General features: G+C 63.3%; 2 protein-coding genes across 2 annotated transcripts; one reads left to right on the forward strand and one right to left on the reverse strand.

Annotated features, from left to right (window-relative positions):
• Positions 1-834: 834 nt before the first annotated feature.
• On the reverse strand, positions 835-6,270 carry LOC309682604 (macrophage mannose receptor 1-like; the record flags this gene model as incomplete). Its single annotated transcript, XM_082496710.1, has 7 exons — positions 835-1,229; positions 1,348-1,457; positions 2,741-2,886; positions 3,937-4,329; positions 4,455-4,511; positions 4,756-5,076; positions 6,222-6,270. The coding sequence occupies 7 exons, from the start codon at positions 6,268-6,270 to the stop codon at positions 1,115-1,117; spliced, it is 1,191 nt and encodes a 396-aa protein (XP_082352836.1). The 3' UTR covers positions 835-1,114.
• Positions 6,271-9,936: 3,666 nt separating this feature from the next.
• Positions 9,937-12,130, forward strand: LOC309682525 (uncharacterized protein). The gene has a single exon (XM_082496625.1). It carries the CDS (start codon positions 9,981-9,983, stop codon positions 11,757-11,759), a length of 1,779 nt encoding a protein of 592 aa, XP_082352751.1. The 5' UTR covers positions 9,937-9,980; the 3' UTR covers positions 11,760-12,130.
• The last annotated feature ends 41 nt before the right edge of the window (positions 12,131-12,171 follow it).

The following is a 12,171-nucleotide window of genomic DNA, read 5'->3' on the forward strand; positions in this document are numbered from 1 at the left end:
GGGGGGGTGGGGGGGTTATTTGGGGTCCCGGGTGGGGATTTAGGAAGGTCTGGGGGGTATTTAGGGCTCCTGGGGGGTAATTGGGGGGTATTTAGTGGTCTGGGGGGGTATTTAGTGGTCGGGGGGGGATTTAGCGAGTATGGTGGGTATTTGGGAGAGATCGGGGGGGGGTATTTGGGGGCCTGGGAGGGGATTTAGGGAGGTCTGGGGGTTGTTTGGGGATCCGGGGGGGATTTAGGAAGTTCTTGGGGGTATCTGGGTCTCCTGGGGGGGTAATTGGGGGAGTAGTGGGGGGTATTTAGTGGTCTGGGGGGATTTAACGAGTATGGTGGGTATTTGGGGGAGACCTGGGGGAGTATTTGGGGGCCTGGGTGGGATTTTAGGGAGGTCTGAGGGGGTATTTGGGGGAGCATTGGGGGGTATTTGGTGGCCTGGGTGGGGATTTAGGGAGTTCTGAGGGGTGTTTGGGGGTCTGCATGGGATTTAGGGAGCCCTGGGGGGGGGAAAATTGGGGTCTGGGGGGGGATTTAGGGAGGTCTGGGGGTATTTGGGGGTCTGGGGGGAAATTAGGGAGGTCTGAGGGTGTATTTGGGGGGAAAAGTGGAGTACTTGGGGGTCTGGGAGGTACTTTGGAGATCCTGAAATGTAACTGAAGGGATCGTGGGGAGCCCGGGAGGGCCCAAGACCCCCCCTCTGCCCCCCATCCTTCCCCCTCAACCCACCGCCGCTCAGCCGAGGGACCCCCAAACCCAGAGCCATGACCCACCTCGCACCCATCCACCCCCACACCATCGGAGGGTGGGTGGGTGGTGTCCCCCGTCCCACACAGCCCCCCCCAACACGTCACCGCCGCGGGGGCCCCTCACACTTCACACGTGTTTATTGCCCTGCAGGGACCCCCCCCACACACCTCCCACCCCCCACTCCACCCCGTACCCCAATTTTTCCATTCGCGGACCCCAAAACGTGCCGACGGTGGGGGCTGCATCCTTGGAGAGCTGCAAGGTCAGATGTGACAAGCGGAAAAAGAGTGGGGCTGGAGGTGGGGGAGACCCCAAGGGGGGTGACGGGTGATGCTGTGTGTGGGGGGATTTTTGGGGTGTCCCTCGCACGCTTAGGGGTGTCCCTCGCACACCCAGCGCAGTTTGTAAGTGCAGGGGTAGTCGTACCACTCGCCGTCCTCCCTCACCGCCGCGCAGTTCTCCTGATGCCCGCCATTGGGTTCGTCCCTGTGCCACGAGCAGTGAGGAGGAAGGGGGATCAGGACAATTTAGGGGTGTCACCGCTTCCCCCACCATGTCCCCAGGCTCCTGTCCCCTTTGTCCCCAGTGCCCACTGGGGCTGTACCTGCTTTCCTGGGGTAGGATGGTGCCGTTTGCTCGCTTCCAGGTACCCTCCACCTCCACGTCCCTGATGCCGAGCCAGGAGGAGCTTTGCAGCATGGTCTGGATGTGACCCTGGGGACAAAAGCAGCGTCACTCCATGGCAAGAACCCCCCCATGCCACCCCACGACCCTCGGGGACAGCGGGGGGACAGCAGCTCCCGGTGGCGGCAGGTAGGACCTGATGCCATTAACCCCCCTCCGTACCCAACGCCTCCCCACTGCTGATGCTCTGCCCTGGAGTGGGGGAGTTTGGGGTTTTTTTTTTGGGGGGGGGGGGCTGGGGGACAGTTCGGAGGAGGTTTGGGGTCGGGGATGGCAGGGTGAGGGTCTGTGGGGCACTAGGGCTGGGGTAGAGGTCTGGTTACACGTGGATTTGGGGTCACGGTTATGAAAAATGAGGGTTAGAGTTAAAGTTGGAGCCTCATTGGGGTCTGGACTAGTTTAGGGTTATCGTAAATCCTATAGATTTAGGGTTAGAGCCTCATTGGGGTCCAGACTAGATTAGGGTTAACTTAAATCCTATAGACTTAGGGTTAGGGCTTCAGTGGGGTCTGGACTACCTTAGGGTTATCTTAAATCCTATAGATTTAGGGTTAGGGCCTCGTTGGGGTCCAGAGGGTTAACTTAAATCCTATAGACTTAGGGTTGGGGCTTCAGTGGGGTCTGGACTATCTTAGGGTTATCTTAAATCCTATAGATTTAGGGTTAGGGCTGGGTTGGGGCCTCATTGGGGCCTGGACTATCTTAGGGTTATCTTAAATCTTATATATTTAGGGTTAGGGCTAAGTTAGAGCCTCATTGGGGTCCAGACTATCTTAGGGTTATCTTAAATCCTATATATTTAGGGTTAGGGCTATATTAGGGCCTTGTTGGTGTCTGAGGCTTAGGGTTTTGGACAGGGTTAAGGTCAAGGTTACCATTTAGAGGTAGGGATAGGGTCAGGGTTAGAGTTAAAGCCAGGGTTAGGATTAGGTTTAGGGTTAGGGATAGGGTTAGGCATAATTTTCGGCTGGATTTGGTTCAGTATTAGGGTCACAGCTCTATTAGGAAGGGAGTTGGGCTTAATTGTAGAAAAATTAGGCACTCGAGTGCAAATTTAGGATTAAAAGGACAGAATTAGGGTAAAGCTTAGGGTGGGGGCTCAGCAGCACCGACCCGTGGGAGAAAGCGGGTGACCCCAAAGCTGTTGTAGGGTTCAGGACAGGCTTTATGGGGTTCACATGAAGCTTCCAACCACTCCCCGTCCCCCCAGAAGATTGTCCCCCGCCCCACAAAGCACCTCAGGCACCGCAGCGTGTCGTGTGTGTGTCTCCATCCCCCTTTTTTCGGGGCTGCCTGGATCCGACCCCGCTTACCCTCTCCTCGGGGCCGTCTACCTCCAGGAGCTGCGTTCCCAGGACCGAGCAGAAGCGCTGGGCGTTCTCCCAGGAACTGGGAGTCTTGGAGTAGAAATAGCAGGAATTCCCCAAATAGGTCCAGCCTTTAGGGCAAGGGGAACAGCCTGGGGAGAGAGGGGGAGGACAGAGAAAAATGGGGCAGTGGGGGAGTGTGTCACACCTCAAAAATCCCGTAAACCAGGGACGGCCCCCACTGGAGACGCGATCCCGACAGCGAGAGCTGCTGAGCCTCCCCACCAGGTTGGCATTAGGGCTGGGTTGGTTAGAGGGTTTGGGTTAAATCCTCTATATTTCGGGTTAGGACTGGGTTGGGGGTCCCATTGGGGTTTGGATGAGGTTAAATCCTATATATTTAGGGTTAGGACTGGGGTGGGGGGTCCCGTTGGGGTTTGGATGAGGTTAAATCCTATATATTTAGGGTTAGGACTGGGGTGGGGGGTCCCGTTGGGGTTTGGAGTGGCTCAGGATGAGGTTAAAGCCTATATATTTAGGGTTATAAGTGGTTTAGGATCCCGTTGGGGTTTGGGTTTAGCTTGAGTCCTATACGTTTAAGGTTACAACTGGGTTGGGGGTTAGGACCATGCTGAATTTGGGGCTAAATTAGGGTTATTTTAAGTCTTAGATATTTAGCGCTCTGGCTGAGTTAGAGTTCGAACCCCACTGGGATTAGGGCTACTTTAGGATTACTTTAAATCCTCTATATTTCGGGTTAAAACTCGGTTAGGATTATTTGGGTTAGGGCTAGTTTAGGGTTAGTCGAAATCCTATATATTTAGGGCTACAAGTGATTTATCCTCACGGCCCTGCTGGGGTTTGGGCTAGTTTAGGGTCAGGTAAAGTCACATATATTTAGGGTTTGCGCTGGGTTAAGGGTTAAGATGCCACTGAGGTTTGACCTCGCTTAGGTTTAGGTTAAGTCGGGTGTTTTTAGGGTTAAATTTGCATCAGGGTTAGGGCCCTATTAGTTTCTGGCCTCAGTTAGGGTTAGGTTAAGTCACCTCAATCACCCTAAATGTAGGATGAGCTCAGATTTAGGGCCTCGTGGCAGTTTGATCTTCGCTTAAGGTGTCCCCACACCAGGTTAGGGCTGAACTTCAGCCAGTGGAGGGTTAGGAAAAGCCTTCAATATTTTGGATTAAGTTATCGGGACTGACTGGAGTGAGAACAGATGTCATCCTTGCTGCCGTGGATGACCCAGCGGCTCCACTCGCGATCCCCGGTGTAGAGCATCACCGTACGTTGCTTGTTGTTGCCGTAATTGAAGTAGAGATTGTAACCGGCCAACGCCAACAACCCGCCTTCCTGACACTCCCAACGTTGCAGCATATCGTTGTCCCGGCACGGTTCCAACCTCACCAAAGCCAGGTTTTGCCCGTGGGTTGCCGTAATGCAACGCTGGCTCCCCCAGCCCCATAGCCGACCCCCTTGCAACCACTGGAAGCGTTGGGCCGCCGCCTGGGGTTGGCACGTTGTCATCGTCAACTCTTGGCCCTTGGCCTCCACGCACATGCTGTGGGCTTCGTTGTACAGCAGGAAGGACTGGGAGACTGTGGGAGAGGTTCCCGGTGAACCGAGGGACACGCATGAGGATTGGGGACGCGCGTGGGGGCTGGGGACGCGTTTGCGGGCGGCACCGCGGAAGGGGAAGGGGACAGGCGGTGTGGACACGCACCCATGTATGGCAGCTCCTTCGCCTTCTCTGCCTCCAGCGCCGCTGTCAGGGCTGCAACTGGTGGGGGGGGGGGAAAATGGGGACAACACACACAGGTCACCCCGTCACCGCAGGGCACAGGGTGTCCCGGAGCTGTTGCCGTGGCAAGGGGTGGGATAGGGGCTGGTGTTGAGGGGTGCTGAGCCCCCATGGAGCCCCCCAACACCCCAATAACCTTAATTCTGCCCCCCCAGCAGCCCCAGCATCGCCTCCCCAGATGGAAGGGGGCTCTACCGTGTCCCACCGAGCCCCGGCTACTCACTGTGCCGTGAGCCGACGGCGAGCAAGAGCGCGTTCACCAGCACCGAGACCCCCAGTGCGATGGTGCCCACCAGCACCAGCTTCTCCCTGGAGCAGCACCATGACGTTGGGAAGGGTGGGTGAGTGACAACCGGTCCCCGGTTCGGGCAGAACTGGGAGGCACCGGTTTTAACCGCAGCGTGGTTTCGTCCTGCCGGCGATGCTTTTGCCCTTGCCCGTGCCGTACCGGGCGAGTCGGGCACGTGCTTCTGGCTCGGCACGGTGATGATGGGGTCCAGGGGCTCATAGAGGTTCTCCTCCGTGGGGCACAGGTCGCCGCAGGCTGGGGAGGGGACAGTGGTGATGGCACTCTGAGGGGGTTTCCCCCCCTTTCCCAGTGCCACCGTGATCCCTGGGGACTCCCCTCGGGCACTGGGATGGGGGATTGCCCCCTCGTGTCACTGCTCCGGGGACATCCTCATTAGGCACCAGGGGTGGGGGATCCTCCCCCGGAGGTGTCGCTGACCTCCCCGGGGATCACCCTTGGGGACCGCAAATGGAAATGGGGGTCCTTTTCAGTGTCACTGTCTGCCCTGGGGACCTCCTACTTAGACACTGGGGATGGGTGAAGCTCCTCTGGGGGTCACCTGCCACCCCAGGGACCCCCTCAGACACTAATCACAGAGACGGGGATCCCTCTCAGTGCCACCGCCCACCCTGGGGACACCCCTCAGCGACCAGGGATGGAGATGGGGGTCCCCTTTGGTGCCACCACCCACCCTGGGGACTCCTCTTGGGCACCGGCGACTGGGGATCCCCTTCGAGGTGCCACCATTTCCCCAGGGACCCCCGTTGGGCACCAGGGGTGAAGATGGGGATCCCTCCCTGGTGCCACAGTCTATCCTGGGGACCTTCCCCTCAGTCATCAGGGATGGGAGAACCCCCCCTGGGGTGCCACCACCCACTCTGGGGACCCTCCTTGGGCACCAGGGATGGAGATGGGGGGTCCCTCCCTGGTGCCACTGCCCACTCTGGGGGTCCCCCTCAAACACCAGGGATGGGGGAATCTCTCTGGGTGCCACCACCCACCCTGAGGACCCTCCTTGGCTGCTGGGGATCCCCTTCTAGGTGCCACCAGTCCCCCAGGGACCCCTGTTGGGCACCAGGGATGAAGATGGGGGTCCCTCCCTGGTGCCACTGCCCACCCTGGGGACCCCCCGTCAGACACCAGGAATGGGGAAACCCCTCAGGGTGCCACCACCCACCCCAGAGACCCTCCTTGGGCACCAGGGATGGAGACGGGGGTCCTTCCCTGGTGCCACCACCCACCCTGGGGACCCTCCTTGGGCAGCGGGGACAGAGACCAGGAATTCCCCCTGCGCTGTGACACCCCAAAAGGGACATGGTGGGGGCTCTGTGTGTGCGTTAGGGACAGGGGGACCGCTGGGCTACCCCCCACCCTGACCCACACCCTGGGGTGCTCCCTACCTTCCTCGGGCCCCTGCTTGGCTTGGCTGGACTCGATGTTGCCGTACATTGTCCCCGTGCCACCAAAGAGCTGTCCCCAGCGGGTGTCCCTGCTGATAAAGCCTGTGGGAAGCGGGTGACGGGGGAGGGGGGGTGCCGGATGCACCCACACCCCAAGGATGGGCCTCAAAGGGGCCCCCAGGCACCCCATGGCTCCCTCCCTGCACCCCAAAGCTTGGCTGGAGGTGGCACCACCAGTGACAGTCCCCAACGGGTGCTGGCAAAGACCTCAGTGTCCCTGGAGGTGGGGGGGACAGCAGAGACAGGCCCCGTGGTGGGGACCCAAGGGTGCTGCCTGGTTGGGGGGTGGGTGCTGGGTGGCATGTGGGGGACTCGGGGAGAGCAAGGACTGGGTGTCCCCGTGCCAGAGATGTCCTCGTGGCAATGTCCAGGATGTCCCCAAGCCCAGGGTGTCCCCATGCCCAAGGTGACTCCATGCCCGGGGTGTCCCCATGGCAGTGTCCGGGATGTCCCCATGCCCAGGGTGTCCCTGTGCCTAAGGTGTCCCTATGCCGGGGTGTCCCCATGGCAGTGTCTTGGGTGTCCCCAAGCCCAGGGTGTCCCCATGCCCAAGGTGACTCCATGCCCGGGGTGTCCCCATGGCAGTGTCCGTGATGTCCCCAAGCCCAGGGTGTCGCCATGCCCAGGGTGTCCCCATGGCAGTGTCCGGGATGTCCCCATGCCCAGGGTGTCACTGTGTCTAAGGTGTCCCCATGGCAGTGTCCGGGATGTCCCCATGGCCAGGGTGTCCCCATGGCAGTGTCCGTGATGTCCCCATGCCCAGGGTGTCCCCATGCCCAAGGTGACTCCATGCCCAGGGTGTCCCCATGGCAGTGTCCGGGATGTCCCCAAGCCCAGGGTGTCCCCATGCCCAAGGTGACTCCATGCCCGGGGTGTCCCCATGGCAGTGTCTGGGATGTCCCCATGCCCAGGGTGTCCCTGTGCCCAAGGTGTCCCCATGGCAGTGTCTGGGATGTCCCCATGCCCAGGGTGTCCCTGTGCCCAAGGTGTCCCCATGGCAGTGTCCGGGGTGTCCCCATGCCCAGGGTGTCCCCATGGCAGTGTCCATGATGTCCCCATGCCCAGTGTGTCCCCATGCCCGGGGTGTCCCCAAGCCCAGCGTGTCCCCATGGCAGCGCCCATGGTGTCGCTGTCACCCGGGTGTCCCCATGCCTGCCACCATCTGCCTCCCCCAGGTTGCACCCGTGCCCACCCCAGCACCCCCAGGGGAACCGGGTGGCCCCAAGGGGGGTTCCTGCCCCCACGCCGGCTCCGGCCGCGCCGGAAGAGCCGGGTGCTATCAGCACCCACCAGCCACAGCCGCAGCTCCCCGGTCCCCCGCCGGCACCCGGCTTATCGTCTCCGGTGGGAGCGGGCAGCCGGTGCCACGGGGTGGGCGCAGGGCGGTGGGGGCGGCTGCGGGGCCGTGGTGGGGCCGGCTGTGCCGTGGTGGTGATGGGTGTCCCGTGGTAGGGCCGGGTCTGTTGTGGTGGTACCAGGTGTGCTGGGGCTCTGCCTGTTGTCCTGTGGTGGTGCCAAATGTCCCATGGTGGTGCCAGATGTCCCATGGTAGTGCCGGGTGTCCTGTGGGAATGCTGGGTGTCCCTTGGTGGTGTTGCTGGGTGTCCTGTGGCAGTGCCGGGTGTCCTGTAGCTGCGCTGGGTGTCCTATGGTGGTGCTCGGTGTCCTGTGGTGGTGCTGCCGGGTGTCCTGTGGCGGTGCCGGGTGTCCCGTGGCAGTGCCGGGTGTCCCATGGTGGTGCTGCCGGGTGTCCTGTGACGGTGCTGGGTGTCCTGTGGTGGTGCCAAATGTCCCTTGGCGGTGGTGCCAGATGTCCTGTGGTAGGGCCGGGTGTCCCATGGTGGTGGCGGGTGGCCCACGGCTGTAGTGAGTGTCCCATGGTGGTGGCGGGTGTCCCATAGCTATGCTGGGTGTCCTGTGGTGGCGCCGGGTGTCCCACGGCAGTGCCGGGTGTCCCGTGGTGGTGCCAGATGTCCCATGTTGGTGCCGGGTGTCCCGTGGCGGTGCTGGGTGTCTCACAGTGGTGCCAGATGTCCCGTGGTGGTGCCGGTGTCCTGTAGCTGTGCCACGTGGGCCATGGTGGTGGCAGGTGTCCCATGGGGGTGGCGGGTGTCTCATGGTGGTTCTGGATGTCCCGTGGTGGTGCCGGGTGGCCCGTGGTGGTGGCAGGTGACCCATGGTGGTGCCAGCTGTGCCATGGCAGTGCTGGGTGTCCCATTGTGGTGCCAGATGTCCCCTGGTAGCGCCGGGTGTCCCCACGGGTGTCCCCACCATTCCCCGCACTCGCAGGACCCCCCCCCATGCTGTCCCCACGCGTGTCCCCAGTCTCCCCCCACCCCACCCCCCGTCCCCGCAAGGTCCCCCCGCCTGTGTCACCCCCCCCACCGTGTCCCGGGGGGGTCCCCGCGGTGCAGCGCCGTCCGCGGCCGACAGGGGGCGCCCTCACCGGCGGAACCGCCGAGGGGCGGGGCCGGGGGGACACCGGGAACGGGCGGGGGGGGGGACAGGGACCGGGAGCAGGTACGGGGTGGGTGCGTGTGTGTGTCAGGAACGGGGGATATCAGGAACAGGGACCGGGGGATACCGGGAACAGGAGGGGCCGGTACAGGGGCGGGGGGTGTCGGGAACGGGGGATACCGGGAAGGGGGGTTACCGGGAACCGAGGGAGGGGGGGCTCGACTGGGGAGCAGATTCGGGGGCCGAGAACGGGGGATACCGGGACCGGGTATACCGGGAATGGCGTGGGAGGGAAGGGGGACCGGGGAGCAGGTACGGGGGGAGACGGGACCGGGGAGAGGGGGGGCGGGAACGGGGGATACCGGGAACAGGGGTTACCGGGACTGGGGAGCAGGTGGGAGGGGCGGGAATAGGGAATAACGGGAACGGGGGCACTGGGAACGGGGGGGGAGACGGGAACGGGGAGCAGGTATGGGGGAGGGGGGCGGGACCTCGGGATACTGGGAACGGGGGGGGGAGGTCAGGGACCGGGGGTTACCGGGAACAGGGATGGTGTGGGACCGGGGAGCAGGTACGGGGGCCGAGAACGGGGGATACCGGGAATGGGGGAGACTGGGACCGGGGAGCAGGGACTTGGGGTTACCGGGAATGGGGTGGCCGGGACCAGGGGTTATAGGGACAGGGGGAGGAGAGACTGGGGGTTACTGGGACCTGGGGGCAGATATGGGAGTCGGGAACAGGGGATACTGGGAATGGGGTGGGGGGACTGGGGAGCAGAGACCGGGGATCAGTACGGGGGACACTGGGACCAGGGAATACTGGGACCGGGAAGGAGGGACTGGGGGTCGGTATGGGGGGAGCTGGTACCAGGGACTGGGGGATACCAGGACCGGGGTGAAGCCGGTGGGAGAGGCACCCAGTACCGGGGAGGCACCCAGTACCGGGGAGCCGGTGCGGGAGGAGTCAGTACTGGGGAGCCAACGCCGGGGAAGAGGTTGGGACTGGGAAAGGCACCAGGGAGTGGACCCATCGGTACCGTGGCACTGGGCTGCTCACGGGGACCTGTCCCCATCACCGGTGACCCCGGCAACCATCACCGGTGTCCCTGGAGTGTCCCCGGTACCACGGGGGGTCCACCACCACCCTTAGGTGCTGCCTACTCACCCCTTCTCTCCTTGCGCCGCAGACAAGACCTGGGAGGACACCGGCAGCGCCGAAACCGCACCAGGGAGCCAGGACAGGATGGACACCGGCAGCGCCGATTTGGGGCCACGCTGCCAGGCCGGGGCAGATGCCAGCAGCGCCGAATCGATGCCGGTGAGTCAGGATGGTGAGGACACCGACAGTGCCAGTTTGACGCCACCATACCAACACCCGGCAGATGCCACCAGTGCCAAACTGACGCCGAGCAGCCAGGACAGCACAGGCACCGGCAGTGCCAAAACGATGCTGCGGTGTTGGGCTGATGCCGGCAGTACCGATTTGGAGCCACTATGCCAAGACGAAGAAGGTGCTGACAGTGCTGAATTGATGCCGGCATGCCGGGACTGGCCAGACCCCGGCAGTGCCGATTTGGGGACACAATACCGGGACGATGGCAGCAGTACCGATGTGGGGACACACCGCCAGAACCAGGCAGATGCCGGCAGCTCCAAACCAATGCCGGGGTGCCGGGACGAGGCAGCCACCAGCAGCGCCAATTCGGGGAGACAATGCCAGGACATGGCGGATGCCGGCAGCGCCGAATCAGCCCCGCAGCACCAGCGCGAGGAGGATGCCGCCAAGCCGAGCTGGCGCAACGGTGACGCCACCGGTGAGGCCACGGCAGCCGGTGCGCGTCCCTTTCAGTGCGGGGCATGCGGGAAGCGGTTCGGGGCGAGCGCCACGCTGACGCGGCACCAGGCACTGCACGGAGCTGAGCGCCCTTTTTCCTGCGCCGAGTGCGGCCGTGGCTTCTGCGACCGGGCGGCGCTGGCAACGCACCAGCGCCGGCACACGGGCGAACGGCCCTTCACCTGTGCCGAGTGCGGCAAAGCCTTCGCCGGCAGCACGGGGCTGCTGGTGCACCAACGGGCACACACGGGAGAGCGTCCTTTTGCCTGCGCCGAGTGCGGGCAGCGCTTTCGGCAAAGCGCCCACCTTGCCCAACACCGGCAGGGCGCCCACGGCACGGGGCGCCCGCACCCTTGCCCGCAGTGCGGCAAAGCCTTTGCCCTCCGCTCCACGCTGGCCCGGCATGCTCAGACCCACACCGGCGAACGGCCCCACGCCTGCGGTGACTGCGGGCGCCGCTTCCGCCAACGGGCTCACCTGGCGCGGCATCGCTTGGCACACACGGGTGAGCGTCCCTTTCCCTGCGGTGAGTGCGGCAAAGCCTTTGCCCTCAGCGCCACGCTGCTGCGGCACCAGTTGGTGCACACCGGCGAGCGCCCGCACCGCTGCCCCGACTGTCCTCGCGCCTACACCCAAAGCGCCTACCTGGCCCAGCACCGCCGCAGCGCCCACGCCGGCCAACGGCCCCACGCCTGCCCCGAATGCCCGCGGGCTTTCGCCGACCGCGCCAACCTCCTCCGGCATCGCCAGGCTCACGCTGGCCTCCGACCTCACGCCTGCGGGCAGTGCGGGCGCCGCTTCTCCCAGCGGGCGCATCTCCGGGCGCACGCCGGCACCCACGGCGGGCAGCGGCCCTTCGCCTGTGCGCAGTGCGGGCAGCGCTTTGGGCGCCGGGCAGCGCTGGCGGCTCACCGGCGGGCACACGGTGGGCAACGACCCTTTGCCTGCGGGCAGTGTGGGCAACGCTTCGCCCAGCGTGCCAGCCTGGTAGAACACGGCCGGCGGCACACGGGTGAGAGGCCTCACCGTTGTCCCCAGTGTCACCGGGGTTTCCGGCATCGCTCGGCGTTACTGCGGCACCGGCGGACGCACGCCGGCGAGCGGCCCTTTCCCTGCATCCACTGCGGCCGCCGTTACAGCCGCAGCTCCAACCTCCTCCTGCACCAGCGAGTACACGCGCCCGATTAGCACCCATGGGTGCCACCGCTGGGCGTCTGGAGGGCGTCACGGGGTGCCAATGAACACCGTGTGCCATGGCATTTGCCGCGCTGGGGGGCCATTCCGGCAACGTCACCGAGTGCATCGCACCCCGTGCCAGCCTTGAAGTCCTGTCGTCCCCCCCCCCCCCCCAGGCTAAGCAGCACTGGGTTAATTTTCAATAATAATAATTAAAAAACAAAATACGTAGTCAGGTTTGTTTTAAATAATAGTAATAATAATTAAAAAAAAAAAAAAAAAAAAGAAAATATACAGCAGTCACGTCCCCTCCTCCCCAGCGGGGCACGGCCGGGCCTTGGAGGGGGGGATTTGGGTCAGTGCAACAGTGCAGGGAGGGGGGAAGGGGAGTCCCTGGAGCCCCCCCCGCGTCACCCTGGTGTGG

This window comes from Vanellus vanellus (assembly GCF_965231255.1).
Source record: "Vanellus vanellus genome assembly, chromosome: 30".
NCBI lineage: Eukaryota > Metazoa > Chordata > Aves > Charadriiformes > Charadriidae > Vanellus > Vanellus vanellus.